This window comes from Chiloscyllium plagiosum, unplaced genomic scaffold (genome assembly GCF_037043375.1).
Source record: "Chiloscyllium plagiosum isolate Xiang-an unplaced genomic scaffold, Cpla_swu_hap1 HiC_scaffold_24, whole genome shotgun sequence".
Taxonomy (NCBI): Eukaryota; Metazoa; Chordata; class Chondrichthyes; order Orectolobiformes; family Hemiscylliidae; genus Chiloscyllium; species Chiloscyllium plagiosum.
The window spans coordinates 37,217,632-37,241,073 of NW_028270162.1; the positions used below are offsets into that span (position 1 = coordinate 37,217,632).

The 23,442-nt window shown below is 41.6% G+C and overlaps 1 protein-coding gene across 1 annotated transcript in view; it reads left to right on the plus strand.

Annotated features, from left to right (window-relative positions):
- The window catches only part of plbd2 (phospholipase B domain containing 2), a 42,262-nt gene that overhangs the window by 12,323 nt on the left and 6,497 nt on the right, over positions 1–23,442 (plus strand). Inside the window, exons 4-9 of the mRNA XM_088000094.1 lie at positions 2,149–2,249; positions 3,262–3,476; positions 13,992–14,086; positions 16,381–16,541; positions 18,504–18,599; positions 18,862–18,933. Of these exons, the coding sequence (XP_087856220.1) occupies positions 2,149–2,249; positions 3,262–3,476; positions 13,992–14,086; positions 16,381–16,541; positions 18,504–18,599; positions 18,862–18,933 (740 nt within the window). The remainder of the gene's footprint in view (positions 1–2,148; positions 2,250–3,261; positions 3,477–13,991; positions 14,087–16,380; positions 16,542–18,503; positions 18,600–18,861; positions 18,934–23,442) is intronic.

Consider the following 23,442-nt stretch of genomic DNA (forward strand, 5'->3'; position numbering starts at 1 on the left):
ACACTAACCAATCTATGTTTTTTTTTTTAAAAAGTTGCCCCTCATGTCCTTGTTAAATCTTTCTCCTCTCACCCCTAATTTTTTAACTCGCCCACTTTTGGAAAAGACCTTTGCTATTCACCTTATCTATGCCCCTCATGATTTTTAAAATTTCGATAAAATCACCCCTCAACCTCCTATGCTCCAGTGCAATAGGTCCATGCCTATCCAGTCTATTTTTATAACGCAAACCCTCCATTCCTGCCAACATCCTGGTAAAGCTTTTCTAAGCCCTCTCCAGTTTAATAAAATCCTTCCTATAACACAGTGACCAGAACTGCACATAGTTCTCCGGAAGAAATCTCAGCAATGTCCTGTACAACATCAATATGATGTTCCAACTCCTATACTTAAAGGTCTGAGCAATGAATGCAAGCATGCTAAATGCCTTTTTAACCACCCTGTCTACCTGTGAAGCAAATTTCAAGGAATTATATACCTGAGCCCATAAGTCTCTCTGTTCTAAAACAGTACCCAAAGCCCTACTGTTAATTCTAGAAGTCCTGTCCTTGTTTGTTTTACCAAAATGCAATACCTCACAATTATCCAAGTTAAACTCCATCTGCCACTCCTGAGCTCATTGACCCAGTTGACAAAGATCTCTGTTGAATCTTAGATAATCTCCTTCACTGTACAATATACCACCAACTTTGGTGTCATCCACAAACTTTCTAATCATGCCTCTATTATTCTCATCGAAACCATTTTATATAAATGACAAACAAAAGTAAAGCCAGTACCAATCCCTGTGAGACACCTGCGGTAGAATGTGAGGACAAGGGAATCCTTCAGATTTCCACAAGGTGTAGGGCTGAAAACTCTCGTGTGGGAAATGGCCGGGGAAAAAGAAAGGTGAATAACGAGGATTGGTTTGGAAGGTGGCGTGGTCCGAAACTAGGAGAATAAAATATCCTTGCAGGAAGCAAGGTGAGAGGAAGTGCAATATAGCTGTGAGAGCTAATGAGATCCCAATTCAACAGCCAGTGCTGGTAATGATTCTGTTGTCATTTACAGCTCTTTGTTTCTTTTCTCATCCTAGTACCTCATTACCACCCCAATTGCTCATTACTATCATCCTTTTTGTCATCTTATCATGTTGCCTCTCCCCATAGCATCCATTCCCCTCTGGCTTTCCATATTCTGCTGCCTGTATTCACTTTTACTCCTCAAAACTCAGCTCCAAGTGGCAAACATTCTATCTCCCCATGTTCCAAGTTAGATGTTGGAAAAGAAAGATAATCTGCTATATTGTGCTGTGGGTGAATACAGGATTTCAACTGGGTTATCATGCTACACATGCAAGATATTTCTGCGAATGATGAGTATTAGCTATGCAACTTACATACCTGAGTATTTAACAAACAGTTTCATTCGTGTTAAAGTTTTGTAACTGCAAAAGACTGTAAAAATTAGATAAAACATGAAAGAGTTAAACAGATTAACTTTTATTCAGTACCCTTGAATATTCTTTCATTGTGGATAGTGGTTAGGGGACTCTGTTTGGAAGTTAAGTACTATCCTTGGAGCTTAGCAGCCGTAATTGTATTTGGAATTATATGGGTGTTCTTAGATAGAGAGCCCTTACCTGCCTTCATGTAGCTGCATCAAAATTGGAACTAATCAGAAAGTCAAAAGTGTGAAACTGGCACTTAGTGCATTCTCTGAAATGTAGCCTTGCTTTTAAGAAATCAATTTCCCAGCCAAAGGCAAATGCTCACACAGTGGACTTGAGATAAATGAATAAGTACTTGATATCTATCTGAGCACTGACTACTAGTTGCAACTGTCTAAGGTGCAATAAAGAGTTTTGGTTGTACTCAATTTTTGTAAATCGAGACAGGTTAAAATTTATACAAGATGTGAGACATCTCAAGGATCTTGATTATTAATCTCTCCACCCCCTCGTCCCCGTTTCTAACATTTATTGAACACCAGAGAAGTTGACTGCCTTTGATTTTGTCTTTTGAGTGATGGGCTTGTGGGAGGTGGGACTGTCAAAACAGGAAGTATCTTCAAGGGATTCAAGGAGATATTATTTCAAGATGAAGTAAATGAAGACTAAGAATGTATCAGACATTCACATGAATATCTATATTTTAAATATATCAGGTGAAATTGATATTACTACAGCTGCGGGGACTAGAGGACAGCTATAATAACCATATTTCATTTCCTCATGGGAAGTTCAACTTTCAACCTTTTGGATTCATGTAAGTGGTTTATATTGTTTTATAGCACAGATTACATTCTGGATTTGAGAGGAAGTATCATTTGACCCAATTGACAATTATCATTTATTGAAATAAATATTGATGAATGCTTCCATTAACCCCTCATATACCAAATAAATTAATGTTTCTTACAGTTGTAATAAATATTGCAGCCTTAACATACTTTTAAGCTTGTGTTTGAGACACTTTTATTAGATATTGGTGTCAAGCGATATGTATCAGAAACTTAAATGCTGTTGAGGTACAAATCAACCATGATCTAATTGAATAGCAGCAGGTCCATGCCCCCTCCCCCCCCCTCTAAAAAACAAACCACCCTCCCGTCCTGGCACCCTCCCCTGCCACTGCAGGAATTGCAAAACCTGCGCCCTCACCACCATCCAAGGCCTTCCTTATCCATCAGAGTTTCACCTGCGCATCCAACAATGCCATTTATTGTATCCGTTGCTCCCGATGTGGTCTCCTCTACATTGGAGAGACTGAACGCCTCCTCACAGAGTGCTTGAGGGAACATCTCCCGGATACCCACACCAATCAACCCCACCGCTCCGTGGCCCAACATTTCAACTCCCCCTCCATCTCTGCCGAGGATATGCAGGTCCCGGGCCGCGTCCACCACTGCTCCCTCATCACCCGATGCCTGAAGGAAGAACGCCTTATCTTCCACCTCCGAACACTTCAACCCCAGGGCATCAATGTGGACTTCACCAGTTTCCTCATTTCCCCTCCCCCCACCTTACCCCAGTTCCAACCTTCCAGCTCAGTACTGTCCTCATGACCTGTCCTACCTGACAATCTCCCTTCCCACCTAACCGCTCCACCCTCCCCTCTGACCTATCACCTCCATCCCCACCCCCATTCACCTATTGTACTCTTTGCAATCTTCTCCCCAGCCCCATGCACTATGCTGGCTTTGTCTCATACTGTTGTCATGCTCAGAAACATAGTATAAGAAAAGTTTATTCTTATTACTTAATAAATTACGTTTCAGTCTTTTTCAGATGGCTGGTGACTTGGAGGATCTTGAAAATGTATTTAATAGAACCGATTCTTCAAAGGCTTTTGGTTCTGGGTCATGTTCTGCCCTCATCAAATTGTTGCCAGGCAACAAAGATCTCCTGGTAGCCCATGACACTTGGACTAACTATCAGTCGATGCTGAGAATCATTAAGAAATACAAACTGTCTTTTAAAGATGTTCCAGAAGGTATGTGTGCACATTTATCTTTTTGTAAAATTATTCAACAACTTCTTCAGGAAGTCTCCTTAAATCTTAAACGTTAAAGCACCCAAACTAGCAGAGATAAATCATTAATTCCAGAACACAATGATTAATCTGGTTTAGGTTTGCATTGAAAAGTGTAATTGGTGAGAGTAATCAGAGGTAACTCAGAGTAAAGGAGTTATAGAATGTCATTATACAGCACTCTTGGCCCAATAGTAAAATAATGCAAATCTGCTTACATTGTAAGCTGCTTTAATACTTTTGGTGGATTTCAAGAGAACACAAAAGTACAGCCATCATGGCAGTGTATGCCTTTATATGACCCCCTGTTTCAAATGTGAAAGATGACAGATAATCTAAAGTGTGATAATGGCCATGAAGCCAGACTATAGAACACGTGCATCAACTTGCCCTGTAAGATCTATAGCTGGAGGCACCTCATTTCTCTACTGTATATCTCATCAAATTCCTGATGAAGGGCTTACGTCGACTCTCCTGTGCCTCAGATACTGCCTGACCTGCAATGCTTTTCCAGCGCCATGCTTTTCGACACTGAACTCCAGCATCTGCAGTTCTCACTTTCTCCCTGTCTATCTCTGGAGGCTAACAACTAGATGTTTCATTGTAGGCTTTTCCCATCAAATAAAGTTGTAATTGGTAGTCCTGGTTGCATGAAATGGAAGTGTTCTGTGATCCAGCATGCAATTCGTGCACAAGATGTTTTTTTTTTTTAAGTTACCCTTGATAAATGCGTTGATTAATTACTTAAATGTGAATGTTAATATAGGAATATTTAAAGTCTCAAAAATTATATATGTTTGCTCATTGGCAAATACATAAACAGGGTGTTAAATCCAGTTAGGAACTATATAACATTTAAAGAAAAATCTAAGCAACTCAGTTTAGCCATTTGAACTTTGCCTCAAGATTTCATTTTCTAATTAAAAGATGAACTTTATATGAAAAGATTAAACAGAACAAATGTTATTAAAAGAACAATATTTTCAAAGCTATGTATGTTGTGCAGTCAGATTCACTCTTACTTATCCCAATAATTCTCAAATAAGACATATCAATGTGAAAGTTTTGACTTCTGTAGGGGCCACCTATAAGTATGTCACAGTTCTTGCGAGAATTCTCCTCTGCTCCAGCTGTTCATATAGGTAAAACTTCAATATACCATCTATTGATGGTGGATACCTCTGTCTTTTTCAGTACCTGGAAGATATTCTGCTTATTGCTTTCTTTGGCACAAGACCCTAATGGGACCTTTTAGTTTCAAATTTCAGATTTAGTTTCCCTCTCAAAATTCAAACTGCAATTAAGTCTCACTCACATTCCAAGTGGTGATTGAGATGTTACATTTTTGGTCTACTTACAGTGAAGGCTACTGTAATTTGCTTTGGCTATCTTCTCTCAGTGAGCCACAAAATGTACACAGCAGTTTCATCTGCATTTAAGTCTCCGAATAAACCCAGATCAATTGAAATCATAGCGCCTCCTGATGCTCCATCCATCTCCATGACAGCGTAGCTGCTCTAGAATGTCCTCAAAACTGACCCTAGCTTAAGTGTCATAGAACATAAAACATGACAGCACAGTACAGACCCATTGATGTTGCGCCGATCTGTGGAACCAGTCCCGTTTTCATCCATTTGTTTATCCAGTGACCATTTAAATGCCCTTAAAGTTAGCGAGTCTACTACTGTTGCAGGTAGATTAGATTAGATTACTTAGTGTGGAAACAGGCCCTTCGGCCCAACAAGTCCACACCGACCTGCCGAAGCGCAACCCACCCATACCCCTGCATTTACCCCTCTACCTAACACCAGGGGCAATTTAGCATGGCCAATTCAACTGACCTGCACATCTTTGTGACGGTGGGAGGAAACCGGAGCACCCGGAGGAAACCCACGCAGACACGGGGAGAACGTGCAAACTCCACACAGTCAGTCGCCCGAGGCAGGAATTGAACCTGGGTCTCTGGCTCTGTGAGGCAGCAGTGCTAATCACTGTGCCACCGTGCCGCCCAGGTAGTGCATTCCACACCCATACTACACTCTGAGTAAAGGAACTACCTCTCACATCTGTCCTACAATTATCACCCCTCAATTTAAAGCTATGTCCCCTCATGCTGGCCATCACCATTCAAGAAGAACGTCTCTCACTGTTCACCCTGCCTAACCCTGTGATTATCTTATATGTCTCAATTAAGTCACCTCTCAATCTTTTTTCTTCTAACGAAAACAACCTCCAACCCCTTAGTCTTTCCTCATAAGACCTTCCCTCCATACCAGACAACATGCTAGTAAATCTCCTCTGAACCGTTTCCAAAGTTTCCGCATCCTTTTTATAATGTGGTGACCAGAATTAAACCCAATACTCCAAGTGCGGCTGCACCAGAGCTTTGTACAGCTGCAGCATGACCTTGTGGCTCTGAAACTCAACCCCTTTACCAAGAAAAGCTAACACACTGAGCTTTTTTTAAATAAATATTTTTATTAAAAACTTTTTCAAATCTTTCACAAAACTATATATATAAAAAAATACGAAAAGATAGAGATAGTGTCCTTTTTCAATATTATTAATAATAAATTACCAGAACAAATGTATCTACTTCAACTAAATTACAATCAAATAAAAGTTAAATTAAGCTGAATTCAAATTAGCTTAAATTAAATTGTATCACACCTCCACTGAAGCTTCCACCCTGGGAGCGCCAGTCATTATACCCGTATTTTCTTTTCCCAGCTTCCCACTTCCAGAGCCCTATGGGCACCCAAATTGATTCCCACAGCTATACCACGGCCCTAATTAACATTGCTGATAAGTCTGCGTCAGTATAATTTAGAAAGGGCCACCACGTCTTATAAACCTGCTCCATTTTGTGGTGCACCATATTTGTAAGGTAGTCTTGGGGGAGATGCTCCATCACTAGCCTGCGCCAGCCCATAAGACCTGGGGATTTTTCCAACGTCGAATTCATTAAAATGTACTTCCTAGCACAGTCGGCAATAATATTACACAATCTCTTCCCGTGTTCCCCCGGAGATGGCAAATTTGGCAAACCCAAGAGAAGAAATACCGGGTCCACTTTGACTTCAGTTCCCAGGGTTTCCTTCAGCTCCCTTACCATGGCACTCCAGTATCTCCGGATTGTACAACATGACCAGTAGCAGTGTGTGTGAGTGTTTATACTATTACATTGGAACACCTTGGAGATGCTCCTCTCTTGAACTTAGCTAGCTCTCTGACGCTACATGAGCCCTGTGTAAAATCTTCAATTGCATGGCCTGTGCTTTGTTACGTATTTAGATTTTCTTTACATTTTCCCATATATCTTCCCATGTTTCTGATGAAATATCCTCTCCTAGTTCCCGATTCCAAGTCCTACAGAGTTTCTCCACATTTCCTAAGGCACATCCTTTCTGTAAATGATACAAAGAACTAACCAAAAGATCGTCTGTGCACTGGAGCACTCTTCTCTCCAAGTCTGACTTTTAAAACTGAGCCAGGAGCATGGTCTTCCTCTGTATATAATCCCTTGTCTGAAAGTACAGGAAAAGATCCCGATTAGACAATCCATATTTCTGACTTAGTGGGCTAATGACATCAAGACCTCCCCCTCAAATAAATCTCCCAAACAAGTGATTCTCTTATTCTCCCTTAACTTAAAGCCAGAGTCCATCGTCCCAGGTTCAAACCGTTGGGCTCCCGCCAAGGGGGTAAACAGCGAGGTCTTAAGCCAATTGTCCTTGTCTTGCCTCATTATCCTACAAGCTTTCACGGTATTTAAAATGATTGGGCTCTTACACTGCTCAATCATGGATTTCATCTTATCCATGAATAATAGATTTTCTAGGGGACATCTCAACTGTGAAACTTCAACATCAAGCTAAATTGACCCCAAATCCCCCAAACCCGGTCACCCACATATGCTAACAGGACGCTTTTTTGATATCTCTTCAAGTCCTGAAGATCCACCTTTCCCTCATCCTGCGAAAGCTGCAATTTTGGTAAATTTAATTAGGGGGCGCCTGCGTCACCAAATAAAGGACCCTAGCCAACCATTGAGCCTCTGTAACACTTGTCTGGGTAGCAGCAATGGGAGTATTCTCATGGGGTACAACATGCGAGGAAGAACATTCATTTTAATCAGGGCTATTCGGCTTAACCATGATAACGGTAACCCCTCCCACCGCTGCAAATCCTGTTTTATCCACTCCAATAGTTGTACATAGTTAGCTTTATACAGCTGTTGGAAGGCAGGGGTAATAAAAATTCCCAAATACAAAAAAACCTTTTCACAATCACTTAAGTGGGAACTGCATTCCATCCTTCAGATCAGGCACCCCCACCGGCATGGCTTCTGATTTTGTAAAGTTGATCCTGTATACCAAAAAACCGCCAAACAAATTAATTGTTTGAATCAATCGAGGAACAGACTCCTCCAGATTGGCCAAGAACAAAAGGACATCATCAGCATATAGGGTGATCTTATGCTCCCCCATTCCCACCCTTGGCACCACTATTTCAGGGTCTCTCCTGACAGCCTCAGCTACTGGCTCAATTGCCAAGGTAAACAACAGCGGTGAGAGAGGACACCCCTGTCAACTACCTCTCCCAATGCTAAAATTACCTAACTTAGTGTCTTTTGTAATGACTCCTGCCTTAAGATCATTATACAACACTGCCACTCATTTGGTAAAGGCTCTCCCAGACCAAAGCGCTCTACGACCCCAAACAGATATAGCCATTCTATCCGGTCAAACACCTTATCTGCATCTAGGGAGACCACCAAACCCTGGATCAATCTTTGCTGGCATGCTTGGAGTATGTTCAGTATCCTCCTGGTATTGTTGGAGGAGCTACAGTCCTTGATAAAACCTATCTGATCTTTTATAATATGGAGCATGACCTTTCTCAACCTCCAGGCCAGCACCTTTGACAGAATTTTAAAGTCTACGTTCAACAACAAAATTGGTCTGTATGAAGCACATTCTTCAGGGTTTTTCCCCTTCTTCAAAATGAGGGAGATATTAGCCTCCCTAAGAGAGAGTGGAAGATAATCCTGTGTATATGAATAGCTATCCATCCCCAAAAGTGGCTCCACCAACACATTTATGAATTCTTTATCAAATTCACTTGGGAATCCATATGGCCCCAGTGCTTTGCCACCCTGGAGATGCTCTTGTATCATCATAGGCGCATTCAGCAGGGAGACCTGTTCCATGTTTATACTCGGGAGGTGCAGTTTATCAAAAAAGGACTGCATTCTCACTGCACCGTCTTCGCCGCCTTCTGACTGGTATAACTCTGCAACGTATTCCCTAAATCTAACATTAATCTTCTTCAACTGACGGGTTACTGTGCCAGCCTTCTCCCTAACAGACATAATAGATTGGGAAGCATTTTTCTTTCTGGCCAGGTATCTACAAATTCAAACAATCTTAGTTCAGCAGAGGAGACTTTTTTTTTGCCACCTGTGTGTGTGATGAGTTGAGAGCAGCGCGGACACCTGTGACCTGCTGCAGCTTGACCAATGAAGGCCTATTATAATATACTTCCTCAGCTACCTTCAGCCGGGTCTCCAGCATCTGTTGCTGCTACCGTGTACTTTCTTAACAATCCTGTCAACCTGGGTGGCAACTTTCACACATCTATATACATGTATACTATCAAGAATCTTACCATTAGCCCAGTACTCTTATTCCTGTTGCTTCTTCCAAAGTGAATCACCCCTCGCTTTTTCACCCTAAACTCCATTTGCCACCTCTCAGACAAGCTGTAGAGCTGGGCTATGTCCCTCTGTAACCTGCAACATCCTTCGGCACTATCCACAACTCCATTGATTTTACTGTCACCCGCAAATTTACCTCATCCAAGTCATTTTTATAAATGACAAACAGCAGTGGCCCCAAAACAGATCCTTGCAGTACACCAGTAGTAACTGAACTCTAGAATGAACATCAATCACTGCCCTCCTGTCTTCTTTCAGCTAGCCAATTTCTGATCCAAACCACTAAATCACCCTCAATCCCATGCATCTATATTTTGTGCAATAGCCTGCCATGGGGAACCTTATTCAACACTTTACTGATATCCATATATAACCACATCAACCGTTTTACTCTCATCCACCTATTTGATCACCATCTCCAAGAACTCAATAAGGTTTGTGAGGCATGACCTACCCTTCCCAAAACCATGTTGACTATTCCTAATCAACTTATTCCTCTCGGGATGATTATAAATTCTATCTCTTAAAACCATTTCCAACACTTTACCCACAACCAAAGTTAGCTTTAATTACCACGGTTGTCTCTCCTCTCCTTGAACAAGGAGACATTTGCTATCCTCGGGTCTTCTGGCAATATTCCTGCAGACAATGATGGCATAAAGAGCAAAGCCAACAGCTTTACAATCTCCTCCCTGGCTTCCCAGCGAATCCTAGGATAAATCCCATCCAGCCCAGGGGACTTATCTATTTTCACACCTTCCAGAATTGCTAACACCACCTCCTTGTGAATCTCAATCCTGTCTAGTTTAATAGCCTGTATCTCCGTATTCTGCTCGACAACATCATTTTTTCCAGTGTGAATACTGACAAAAAGTATTCATTTAACGCTTCCCCTATCTCCTCTGACTCCATGCAAAACTTTTCACTACTATCCTTAATTGGCCCTAATCTTTCTCCAGTGTTGTGTGTTGCTAGAAAAGCACAGCAGGATAGGCAACATCCGAGGAGCAGGAAAGTCAACGTTTCGGGCCAGAGCCCTTCATCAGGAATGAGTCCTGATGAAAGGCTCCGGCCCGAAACGTCGACTTTGCTGCTGCTCAGATGTTGCCTATCCTGCTGTGCTTTTCTAGCAACACACTCTCAACTCTGATCTCCAGCAAACCTAACTGTCACCTAATCTTTCTCCAGTCATTCTTTTATTCCTGATATACCTATAGAAAACTTTAGGATTTTCCTTGATCCTATCTGCCAACGGCTTCTCATGTCTCTTCCTGGCACTTCTTAGCTCTCTCTTTTCGGTCCTTCTTGGCTAATTTGTAACTCTCAAGTGCCTTAACTGCACCTTCACATCTCATCCTAACATAAACCGCCTTCTTCCTCTTGACAAGCAATTCAACTTCTTTGGTAAACCACGGTTCCCTCGCTCGACCACTTCCTCCCTGCCTGACAGGTACACACTTATCAAGGACACGCAGTTGATGTTTGTTGAATAAGCTCCATGTTTCAATTGTGCCCATCCCCTGCAGTTTCCTTCCCCAGCCAATGCATCCTAAATCTTGCCTAATTGCATCGTATTTGCCTTTTCCCCCAGCTATAAATCTTGCCCTGCGGTATATACCTATCTCTTTCCATCACTAAAGTAAACATAACCAATTTGTGGTCACTATCACCAAAGTGCTCACCTACCTCCAAATCTTAACACCTGGCCAAGTTTTGTTACCCAGTACCAAATCCAATGTGGCATTGCCCCTTGTTGGCTTGTCTATCTACTGTGTTATGACGGGTAAACCCAACACACAGAGAAGCTCACCTTGCGCTTTAAGTTACATTTCAAGAGGCAAAGAACTATCCCAGAGGTCACTATTTAAAGTAAAAATTAACAATTTTATTCTTTTGAGTCCAACAGAGAATATTAAAACCAACAACTATTTACAACTCCTTGCTCTTAAACCTATCTTTTACCTCCCACTGTGCAATATTGGACCAATTAAGTTTTACAAAAAAAATTCCAATTTCAAAACCATCCACCTGTCAAATCTTCTCTCTGTATCTTCCTCTGTAGAATTTCCTCTGTTGTCTTTTTTTTAGTATTCTGCTTCACCTTTCAGAGAGCTATTCGGCTGGCAGTCTATATTTGTTGGTTTTCTTGGCAGTTCTCCCCCTAACTGTTCAAAATATCCGGTTTTATACCCCAAATCATGGATTTTCTTCATTGGTTTGATGTCATCAAACACTGAATTCAAATTCAATTGAATTTTGGTATCTGGGGCATAATTTAAACTGATTGGCTGAACTTGAATTTGTTTTCAGATTAGATTAGATTCCCTACAGTGCGGAAACAGCTCTTCAGCCCAACAAGTCCACACCGATCCTCCGAAGAGTAACCCACCATTTCCCTCTGACTAATGCACCTAGCACTATGGGCAATTGAGCATGATCAAATCACCTGACCTGCACATCTTTGGACTGTGGGAGGAAACCGGAGCACCCGGGGGAAAACCTACACAGACACTGGGAGAATGTGCAAACTCCACACAGACAGTCACCCAAGGCTGAGAATCAAACCTGGGACCCTGGTGCTGTGAGGCAGTAGTGCTATCTACTGAGCCACCATACCACCCATGACAATGCATCTCCATGCTATTTGTTTCAACCAAGTGTTCCATTTTCACCTTGTTCAGGGCATTCTGTGCTTTCAGTCAGTCCTTGCCAGCTTTCTCTGTCTCTCTTAAAGGTACATACACCGCTACACCTTCATAACACTGTGTCAGGAAACCCTCCTGCACATATTGGACAAAAAACTGACCCCTCTAAAGTACTCCAACTATAGTATTTCCAGTCAATCTTTGGAAAGTTCAAGTCCCCTGTAACAACCACCCTGTTACTCTTGCTCCTATCCAGAATTATCTTTGCTATTCGTTTCTCTATATCTCTGGTACTATTCGGAGGCCTATAGAAAACTCCCAACAGGGTGGCTCTCCTTTCCTGTTTCTAACCTCAGCTCATACTACCTCAGTAGACAAATCCTCAAGCGTCCTTTCTGCCACCATAATGCTGTCCTTGACTAACATTGCCACACCTCCCCCTCTTTTATCACCTTCTGTATTCTTACTGAAACACCTACATCCAAAAACCTGCAACAACCATTCTAGTCCCTGCTCTATCGATGTCTCTGAAATGGCCACAACATCAAAGTCCCAGGTATCAACCCATGCTGCAAGTTCACCCACCTTTGGGTGGCACGGTGGCACAGTGGTTAGCACTGCTGCCTCACAGCGCCAGAGACCCGGGTTCAATTCCCGCCTCAGGCGACTGACTGTGTGGAGTTTGCACGTTCTCCCCGTGTCTGCGTGGGTTTCCTCCGGGTGCTCCGGTTTCCTCCCACAGTCCAAAGATGTGCAGGGTCAGGTGAATTGGCCATACTAAATTGCCCATAGTGTTAGGTAAGGGGTAAAATGTAGGGGTATGGGTGGGTTTCGCTTCGGCGGGTCGGTGTGGACTTGTTGGGCCGAAGGGCCTGTTTCCACACTGTAATCTAATCTAATCTAATCTTATTCCGGATGCTCCTGGCATTGAAGTGGACACACTTCAAAACCACCTTCCTGCTTGCCGGTGAACTCTTGTGACCTTTAAAACCTAATTTCTGACCTCACTGCTCTTGACGTCCTGCGCACTGGAGCTGCAATTTAGGTACCCATCCCCCTGATGAATTAGTTTAAACCCTCCCGAAGAGCATTAGCACCTTCCCCTCCAGGATTTTAGTCCCCCTTTGTGTCAGGTGTCGACCATCCTTTTTGTAGAGGTCCCACCTGTCCTATAATGAGCTCCAAATATCCGAAACCCTCCCTCCCTGCACAATCCCTGTAGCCATGTGTTCAACTCTCGCTCTCTCTCACTCTCGCTCTCTCTCTCCCTCCCTTTTCCTCGCCTGGCACGGGCAACAAACCAGAGATGATAACTGTTTGTTTTAGCACTAAGCTTCCGCCCTAGCTCCCTGAATTTCTGCCTTAAATCCCCCTTCCTTTTCCGACTTATGTCGTTAGTGCCTATGTGGACCACGACTCTGGGCTGCTCCCCGACCCCTCGAGGATCCCAAAAACATGATCTGAAACATCACGAATCCTGGCACCAGGGAGGCAACACACCAACTGAGAGTCTCATTCTCACAGAACCTCCTATTTGTCCCACTCACTCTACAGTCTGCAATGACGAATGTACTGCTCATCTTCCCCCTTCCCTTCTGAACAGCAAGGACAGACACTGTGCCAGAGACCTGTACCCCATGTCCTAAATTTAAAATTCCTTTAATGGAAAACATGGATTTTACAACTTTGTTTACTGATATTTGTAAACTAATTTATCTCCACCTCCCAAAACAAATACATTTCTGTGGAATGCCATTATTACAGGGGATTTCATTTCTCCAGCTGAGTAATCCCATCTGCTGTTTTAAATCCCTTTCTCTTCTATTCTGACTTTATGAAGGAGACATGAGCCACCCTTTGAGCTGCCATTTCTTGATGTGTTCTGGCAGTCTGAGTTCAGCATTTTAATTATCTTACCATCACAGCTTTAGTCTTCACAGAACTAAATATTGCTCCTAAAATATTAGCAAAAACCACAAACTAGATATTCATCAATAACAAAAAAAATTGCTATTTAAAAGAAGCAAGATTAGAGTCATGAACTTTTGATAGTTGGATAGTATTAGTCCGATCCCTAATAAAATTTACTGTTCTGTTGTTTTATTTGCTTAGGTGGCCTCACCATACCAGGTGAGGAGCAAGCCTTCTCATCATATCCTGGAACACTATTTTCTGCTGATGATTTCTACATCATGAGCAGTAGATTGGTGAGCAGCTATTGCTATATGTTTTTAATTCTTTTCTCTGTTCTTTCTTTTAATATCTCAGTTGCAGCTAAGGCAGATTTAGATCTGCTTTCTTCCCTATCCACGGTGGATATCATAACTGTGGGTCATAACTGTCTTTGGGCAGAATCCCCAAGATGAATTTCTTTAATGAACCTTAAATATCAGCATATCATGTGTGACATTACTCATTGTAAGACAAATGATTGCGGCGTAGTGATATGTCCTAGATAAACCGAAGATTATCCACTCCTTTCATTTCCAAAAGAACCTGAGGAGCCTCATTACCATCTCCCAGATCACCTTACCATTCATCCCATATCTCTTCTCTTGTTTCTTTTCTGTCACCATTTATATTTTTCCTCCTCCTTTTCATATTGTCTCATTATCTCTTTTATGAGGTAATTGATTACAATTGGACTTCAGAGAACGAACATATTTTGCTGATTTGATTAGATTAGATTCCCTACAGTGAGGAAACAGGCCCTTCAGCCCACAAGTCCACACCGACCCTCCAAAGAATAATCCACCCAGACCCACATCCCTCTGACTAATGCACCAAACACTATGGGCAATTTAGAATGACCAATTCACCTGCACATCTTTGGACTATGGGAGGAAACTGGAGCACCCAGAGGAAACCCATGCAGACACTGGGAGAATGTGTAAACTCCACATAGACAGTCGCTGGAATTGAACCTGGGTCCCTGATGCCGTGAGGCGGCAGTGCTAACCACTGAACCATGGTGCTACCCAAAATCTGTTTTTTCTTTGGGAATTATAAAGAATAAAAGTTGTTTTTCTATATTAGTTTAAATGTAATAAGTCCCAAGGCACTTTGTCAGAGCATCACAATTCACCCTGAGGCAAATATGGAGAGATTAGTACAGGAGGCTGAAAGTTTCTTGAAGCAGGTATGGTTTACAATATACTACAGAAATTATGGAGAGATATGTAATGTAAATCCAAAGTTTAAGGCCTCAGCAGATGGTAGCATGAATTAAGGAAGGATGCATAAAAGGCAGGAGTTGGAAGAGTGTAGAATTTTCACAAGGCTAGAAGATGGCACAGAAACAGGGAAGGCTGAAGCCGTGGAAGCATTTGAACAGGAGAGTGAGATATTTAAAAAATCTGAGTTTGTGGTTCAGAACTCCGTGCAGGTCAGCAAGCAGAGGTGATGTGAATTTGGAAGTAGGCTGTCTTTGTAGTGGAAAGGATGTGGGGTTGTGGCGGGTGTTGGTCATCTCGGGGTCAAATAAGTCAGCGAGGTTATGAAAGTTTTGTTGATTCTTAGATAGGTGCTGTATTAGGGGTAATGGTCTGAACAGATTCAATGGCTAGCTCAACAATTTTATTTTGAAAGCTCAAGACAATGACATCCCTTTTTTTAAGAAAGAATAGGAAAATGTTGGGTGATCCACAGCTTGATATCTAACAACTAAGGAAATGCAAGAGCTAACAGTTGGTGGTAAGGTGAAGCTAGCTGCTTTCAAGATGCATGTCGAGTGTGTCAGCAGACAATGATGTAGGTGACCAGTATGTAGAGAGAAGTAAGAGGGTAGTAAATCCTTAGCAAAACGTAGAGGTATTGGTGTAAGGCTGAAAGAGAAGCCGTTGCAGGAGATTATCTGGTCACAACTGGCTATGTCAAATTGGAACTGAATTCTGGATTAGTGGTGCTGGAAAAGCACCGCAGTTTAGGCAGCATCCGAGGAGCAGTAAAATCGACGTTTCGGGCAAAAGCCCTTCATTAGGAATAAGTGGAACTGAACACGGGCGATCTGGCTAAGTTGAACGTAGGCAGAAAAGCACCTGGAAATTATAGCTGTTTACATCAGAAGCAGACATCCATGCAGGCAGACTGTTCACAGTTGGATTGTTTCATTATTGCTGCATACTTGGGGAGTCAGCAAATTCAGGGATTTGTATGTGTTCAGACAAGAAGTCTCAGACACTCTGTAGCTCATTTGTGGGGAGTGTTCCTATTTGTACAAATTATGGGAAAGTAGTTTTGATTTTTTTTGAGAGAAAATATTCCATTGAGGTGTGTAGAGAAGTTGGTGTAGAATTCTCATAATTGCTGCATTATAAAGAATATGATTTAGTGCAACTGTTGGTAAAAATATAATTAGAGAGAGAGGTAGCCTAGAACATCAGTGAGAGTAGAAAGTACTCCTATCCATGGCATATTGATGACAACTGCAATTTTAAAATAGAAGTACTCGAAGATGAATATGATTCATTAAATATTATATTGCTTATACTTTTTCCATTAGGTAGCTCTAGAAACCACAATAGGTAATAATAACGCACGTTTGTGGAAGTTTGTGCAGCCCGTCGGCTCAGTGATGGAGTGGTTAAGGAACATAGTAGCTAATCGCCTGGCTAGGAATGGTGCGGAATGGGCTGCAATTTTTAGGAATTTCAACAGTGGCACGTAAGATCTGTTAATTTCAAATGCCTTGTGTTGTACAACAATTTTTATTTAAAAATTCATTATGGAATGTGAGTGAGCTGGTAAGGCTGGTATTTTTTATCTATCATTAATTATGTTTGGGAAAATAGTGGTGACTTCACCTGAAACTGCTGAAGCCTGTGGTAATTGATAACGAGTTCCAGGATTTTGACCCAGCGACACTGAAGGTAAGGTGCTATATTTCCAAGTAAAGATGTTGTATAACTTCAGGGGTTTTTTTTTCCCATTGTTCTTCTAGATGGCTTTCCACAGTACATTTTTCACAACACTGCAGCCACAATACACCTGTGGTGGAATGCATGAAGATTTAAGATAGTGGATATGGTGCTAGACAAGCATGCTGCTTTATCCTAAAGTATAAGCTTTGAAGTATTGCTTGAGCTGCACTCATCAAGGTTTTTATATCTGTCATGGAATGTAGGCTTTGCTGTCAAATTTTGTTGCAGATTCTTAATTACCCTTAAGGTGATTTGGGATCAGAAAATTAAATTTGCTGCAATAAGGTTGAATTTTATGGATTTTGTTTGCTGCAAAAGGTAGAGTTGTGTAAATATCTTAAAACAAATCCACTATAAAGCTGTTTTAGGTTCAAGTGTGAATAAAAGGTACAATCTCACATTGAGAACTAATGGCCTCAACTAATCAGTTTATTTAAAAAAAAAATAATTTCTTTTCACATACTGACAATCTGATTACCACTTGAAGATTAGGCCTGCATTTATGCATAAACACATTTAAAGAGCTTGACCAGGGAGCAGAGCACTGTAACAATGGAATATAACATAACATTATGACTCCAGATGTCTATTTTGCAAAAATAAATCTTGAAACAGTCCCTACAACTTAATAACCATTAAAAAATGATTTAGTTTCACTGTAATTCACAGACTAAGATTTCCAAAGTATTTCAGTCCAATGCTAAGTACATATCTGTTAAGACATCCATAACCGATGACTCGTGACTTTAAAATATTTGTTGTTTAAATATAAATGCGTATCATTACGTTTCATGCTTTTCATTACATTGAGGATCTACTTTACGTCATTTAATTTTCCCTTGTCTTTGACTAAAATTATTCACCCCTCAAAAGATTGCATTTAACTGTATTGAAAATTTGTTTTAACTGATCAGTGACATAAGTGCAACAAATATTAAAATATTGAACATCTACTTTGTATTTCCTTAATTAAACTTCTAAATGTGCAGTTTGAGTTTTTGTTCAGAAAATGCTTTTGAATTATTTTTTCATTTCATTCTTGCTACTTAATTAATTTCCATAACTTCAAGTCTGAAGCCTCTTGTGAGACTGACTAAAGTAACCAAGTTGAAAAAATAAAACCTACAGTTCATCAACCTAATTTTCACTCTAGAGTCTGATTTATCCAATATCACCTTCAGCTGGGATCATAGAGATCGGAAAGGTTAGGACTGCTCTTGGAATAGAGCAGTTGTTTTCAAGATTGAGGGTTTTGTTAGAGAATTCTTTTTGCCCTCTATCGAGGTGAGTCAATTACTTGAGGTAGTACGTTGATAAAAGATCTGGATGGGATGTCAAGAAGATGTTTTCACTGAGAAGTTAGGTTCTGAAATGTTATACTTGAAAACGTGATGGGGACTGATTCTATAAATTTCGAAAGGAAATTGGATGTGTAGTTGAGGATGAAGAAAGGCATGACTGCTTTCTCAGGGCCAGCTCAGGCACTATAGGACAGATGGTGGCCTCATGTGTTGTAAATTTCTCTGATTCTATTCTGTTTGAGCATGCACATTCTCTCTAACCTTAGTAAGAATAAAAACTGGCATCTTTGTTTCTTGGTCAACTTTAATGCTTAGTCACTCAGCTTTAATGGACACTTAAAAATAATATACTGGTCGTTGGAGACTGCTAATGATATGTTAAAAGTTTTTATTTTCTTTTACAGATACAATAATCAATGGATGATTGTGGACTATAATTACTTTACACCAGGACAATTTGGTATGAAAAAGAACTTGCTGACAATTTTAGAACAAATACCGTAAGTATGAATGAGATCCCAACTGATTTTAATTGGATTTATTTTTCAGATAATCTTTGGAGAATTTTCCTTTGCACTGTGTGCTTTCAGCATTTAGTACTCTCCTTTTTTGAAATAAAGTAAAATAATTTTGTATTTTTGTTTGTTGCTAAGTTGTGTGGATAGCTAGATGTAATTTGTTGATTATATTCTCAGATTGCTACTGTGCATTGTTTGCTATTGTATTTCATAATTTCTCACGTGACTCTCTGTGCAATTGCAGTGGGCAAATAATAACTGCTGATAAAACAGATGAACTGATGCAGAGTGGTTACTGGGCAAGTTACAATGTACCGTAAGTGTGAGATTTGATGGGTTCTATGAACTATTGTGTTTATGTGTAGCTTTGTGTTTACGTCTCCATTAGTTAAATTCAAAGTATTCCCTTGGTAAGATTCCTGTGTGCACATCAGAGAAGAAGAAACGTGCTCTTCCATCGTTTTCATTTTGTTTTTGTACTCTTACCATATTTGCACCTCTCTTCCTCCCATCCCCTCCAAGATTGTCAACATTAGTGAACCCACTCAGCACATTAGGTTCAGTCCTTTCATAAACCATGTGTAGTGTTAGCTAAAATGAATACACTCTGGAAATGTAACCTTGGGGAAATGTAATATGTCAATAATTCCACAAATATTTGAGCAAATCTTCAGAGTATTTGCGTATTTCCAGTTGTCCTGCTAACTATACAAACATTATAGTTCTTTCTGCTGTTCTGTGGTGTATTTCATTATCTCCACCTTTACCACTGTGGTACCAATTTCTGCCACAACTCCTGCAATGACTTGTGCTATTGTTCATTATTTCAACATGTACTATTTATAGCACAGTGGTGCTTGTCTCTATCAGATTTTCACCACTTTAGTGGATGTTTGGATTATCTAGGATGCTGGCTGTTGTTCAGCGATGGCAGTCTCTTGAGTGAGTATTCGTGGGTCAAGTCTGAGACGTGGGGAGGTGTTGGACTAGTGGTATTATCGCTAGACTAATAATCCAAAACGATGCTAAAAGGGCCTCTATTACAATTGGCCCGTAGGCAGATTTCACTTGCACATCCTGAATTAAACAAGTGCTGGGAGGAAGCAAGTCGAGGTTCCACCGCGATTCAAACTCTGATCGCTGGATTCAAAGTCTAGAGTGCTAGCCATTACACCACGGAACCAGCTAATAATCCAACAACGCAGCTAATGTTCAGGCGACCCAGGCTCAAATCCAGGCCACAGCAGATGGTGGAACTTGATTTCAACAAACAAACTATCCAGAATTAAGAATCTACCAATGTCCATAAAAGCAATGTCAGTTGTTAGAAAAACCCATCTGGTTCATTAATTGTCCTTCAGGGAAGGAAATCTGCCAACCTCACCTGGTCTGGCCTACATGTGACTCCAGATCCACCGCAATGTGGTTGACTCTCAAGTGCCCTCTGAAATGGCCTAGCAAGCCACTCAGTGGTATCAGTTGCTACAAGAGCTCAAAGAAATGAAACGGGATGGTTCACCTGACATTTACCGAGGCAAAGATAATGGCAGAAACAGCCTAGTCCACCCTGCAAAGTCATCTTTACTAACATCTGGGGGCTAATGCCAAAACTGTCTCTCAGACTCGCCAACAACAGCCTGACATAGCCATACTCTCAGAATGATACCTGACAGATAATGTCCCATACACCAACATCACCATCACTGGATATGTCCTGTCACACCTCTATCTGGCAGACACATATTGTTGTGTGGCACTAAAACCTGGCTAAATGGGACAAATTTCAAAAAGATTTAGCAACTAAAGATTGGCCATTCTTGAGGCGATGTCATAGAGATGTACAGCACAGAAACAGACCCTTCGGTCCAACCCATCCATGCCGACCAGATATCCCAACCCAATCTAGTCCCACCTGCCAGCACCCGGCCCATATCCTTCCAAACCCTTCCTATTCATATACCCATCCAAATGTCTCTTAAATGTTGCAATTGTACCAGCCTCCACCACATCCTCTGGCAGCATATTCTATACATGTACCACCCTCTGAGTGAAAAGGTTGCCCCTTAGGTCTCTTTTCCCCTCTCACTCTAAACCTATGCCCTTTAGTTCTGGACTCTCCCACCCCAGGGAAAAGACCTTGTCTATTTATCCTATTCATGCCCCTCATGATTTTATAAGCTCCTATAAGGTCACCCCTCAGCCTCTGACACTCCAGGGAAAACAGCCCCAGCCTATTCAACCTCTCCCTTTAGCTCAAATCCTCCAACCCTGGCAACCTCCTTGTAAATCTTTTCTGAACCCTTTTAAATTTCACAACATCTTTCCGATAGGAAGGAGACCAGAATTGCACGCAATATTCCAACAATGGTCTAACCAATGTCCTGTACAGCCGCAACATGACCTCCCAACTCCTGTATTCAATACTCTAACCAATAAAAGAAAGCATACCAAATGCTTCACTATCCTATCTACCTGCGACTCCACTTTCAAGGAGCTATGAACCTGCACTCCAAGGTCTCTTTGTTCAGCTATACTCCCTAGGACCTTACCATTAAGTGTATAAGTCCTACTAAGGTTTGCTTTCCCAAAATGCAGCACCTCACATTTATCTGAATTAAACTCCATCTGCCACTTCTCAGCCCATTGGCCCATCTGGTCCAGATCCCGTTGTAATCTGAGGTAACCTTTGCTGTCCACTACACCTCCAATTTTGGTGTCATCTGCAAACTTACTTACTATACCTCTAATGCTCACATCCAAATCATTTATATAAATGACCAAAAGCAATGGGCCCAGCACTGATCCTTGTGGCACTCCATTGGTCACAGGCCTCCAGTCTGAAAAACAACCCTCCACCACCACCCTCTGTCTTCTATCTTTGAGCCAGTTCTGTACCCAAATGGTGAGTTCGCCCTGTATTCCATGGGATCTAACCTTGCTCACCAGTCTCCCATGGGGAACCTTGTCGAACACCTAACTGAAGTCCAGATAGATCACATCTACCGCTCTGCCCTCATCAATCCTCTTGGTTGAACTTTTTGAAGAAGTAACAAAGTTTGTGAGACATGATTTCCCACGCACAAAGCCATGTTGACTATCCCTAATCAGTCCTTGCCTTTCTAAATACATGTACACCCTGTCCTTCAGGATTCCCTCCAACAACTTGCCCACCACCGACATCAGGCTCACTTTTCTATAGTTCCCTGGCTTGTCCTTTCCATCTTTGTTAAACAGTGGCACCATGTTAACCAACCTCCAGTCTTCTGGCACCTCACCTGTGACTATCGATGATACAAATATCTCAGCAAGAGGCCCAGCAATCACTTTCCTAGCTTCCCACAGAGTTCTAGGGTACACCTGATCAGGTCCTGGGGATTTATCCACTTTTATGTATTTCAAGATATTCAGCACTTCCTCCTCTGTAATCTAGACATTTTGCAAGATGTCACCATCTATTTCCCTACATTCTATACCTTCCATGTCTTTTTCCACAGTAAACACTAATGCAAAATACTTGTTTAGTATCTGTCCCATCTCCTGCGGCTCCACAGAAAGGCCATCTTGCTGATTTTGAGTGGCCCTATTCTCTCCCTAGTTACCCTTTTGTCCTTAATGTATTTGTAAAAACCCTTTGAATTCTTCTTAGCTTTGGCTAATACAGTTATCTCATGTCCCCTTTTTGCCCTCCTGATTTCTCTCTTTAGTATACTTCTACTGCCTTTATACTCTTCTAAGGATTCACTCGATCCTTCTTGTCTATGCCTGTCATATGCATCATGAATAGGATTAGAATTGTACTCCAGCACCTGCGACCTCATAGCCCAGCATATTCCCCTTTTAACCATTACCATCAAGTCAGCAGATTGACCCTGGTCATTGGAGAGTCCAGGACGACATGCTAGAAGCAGCCCAGGTGCACCTAAAAATGAGGTGTCAACCTCACAATGCTGTCAAACAGGACTACTTTTGTGCCAAACATCATAAGCAGCAAGTGAAAGACAGACCTAAGCGAGCCCACAGCCAATGGATTAGATTTAACCCCTCAGCCCGTCGTGAATGGTGGTGCACAATTAAACAACTCACTGGAGGAGAAGGCTGCACAAATATCCCGATCCTCAATGATAGAAGAGCTCAACATACCAATGCAAAAGTCAAGGAGGAAGTACTTACAGCAGTCTTCAGCCAAAAGTGCTAGAGGATGATCCATCTCAGTCTCTTCCTGTGGTCCCCACCACCACAGAGACCAGTCTTCAGCTATCCACAAAGAAACAGTTGGAGGCACTTGATACTACAAGGGTTATGGTCCCTGACAACACTTCGGCAATAGTACTGAAGACTTGTGCTCCAGAACTTGCCTGTTCCCTCGTCGAGCCCTCCAGTTTAGTTACAACACTGCCATCTACCTGACAATGTGGAAAATTGCCCAGGTATGTCCTGTATACACAAAGCAGGACAAATCCAACCCAGCCAATTACTGTCCCATCAATTTACTCTCGATCATCAGTCAAGTGATGAAAGCTGTCATCAGCAGTGTTATCAAGCAGCATCTGCTCAAGCTTAGTGATGCCAGTTTGGGTCCTGCCAGGGCCACTTAGCTCCTGACCTCATTACAGCCTCGGTTCAAACATAGACAAACGAGCTCAATTCTTGAAGTGAGGTGAGAGTGATAGCCCTTGACATCAAGACTGTATTTGACTCTGTGTGGCATCAAGGGCCCTGAGCAAAACTGGAATCATTGGGTGTTAGGGGCAAACTCTCCGCTGGTTGAAGTCATACCTTGCATATAGGAAAAGGATAATGGTTATTGGAGATCAGTCATCTCAGC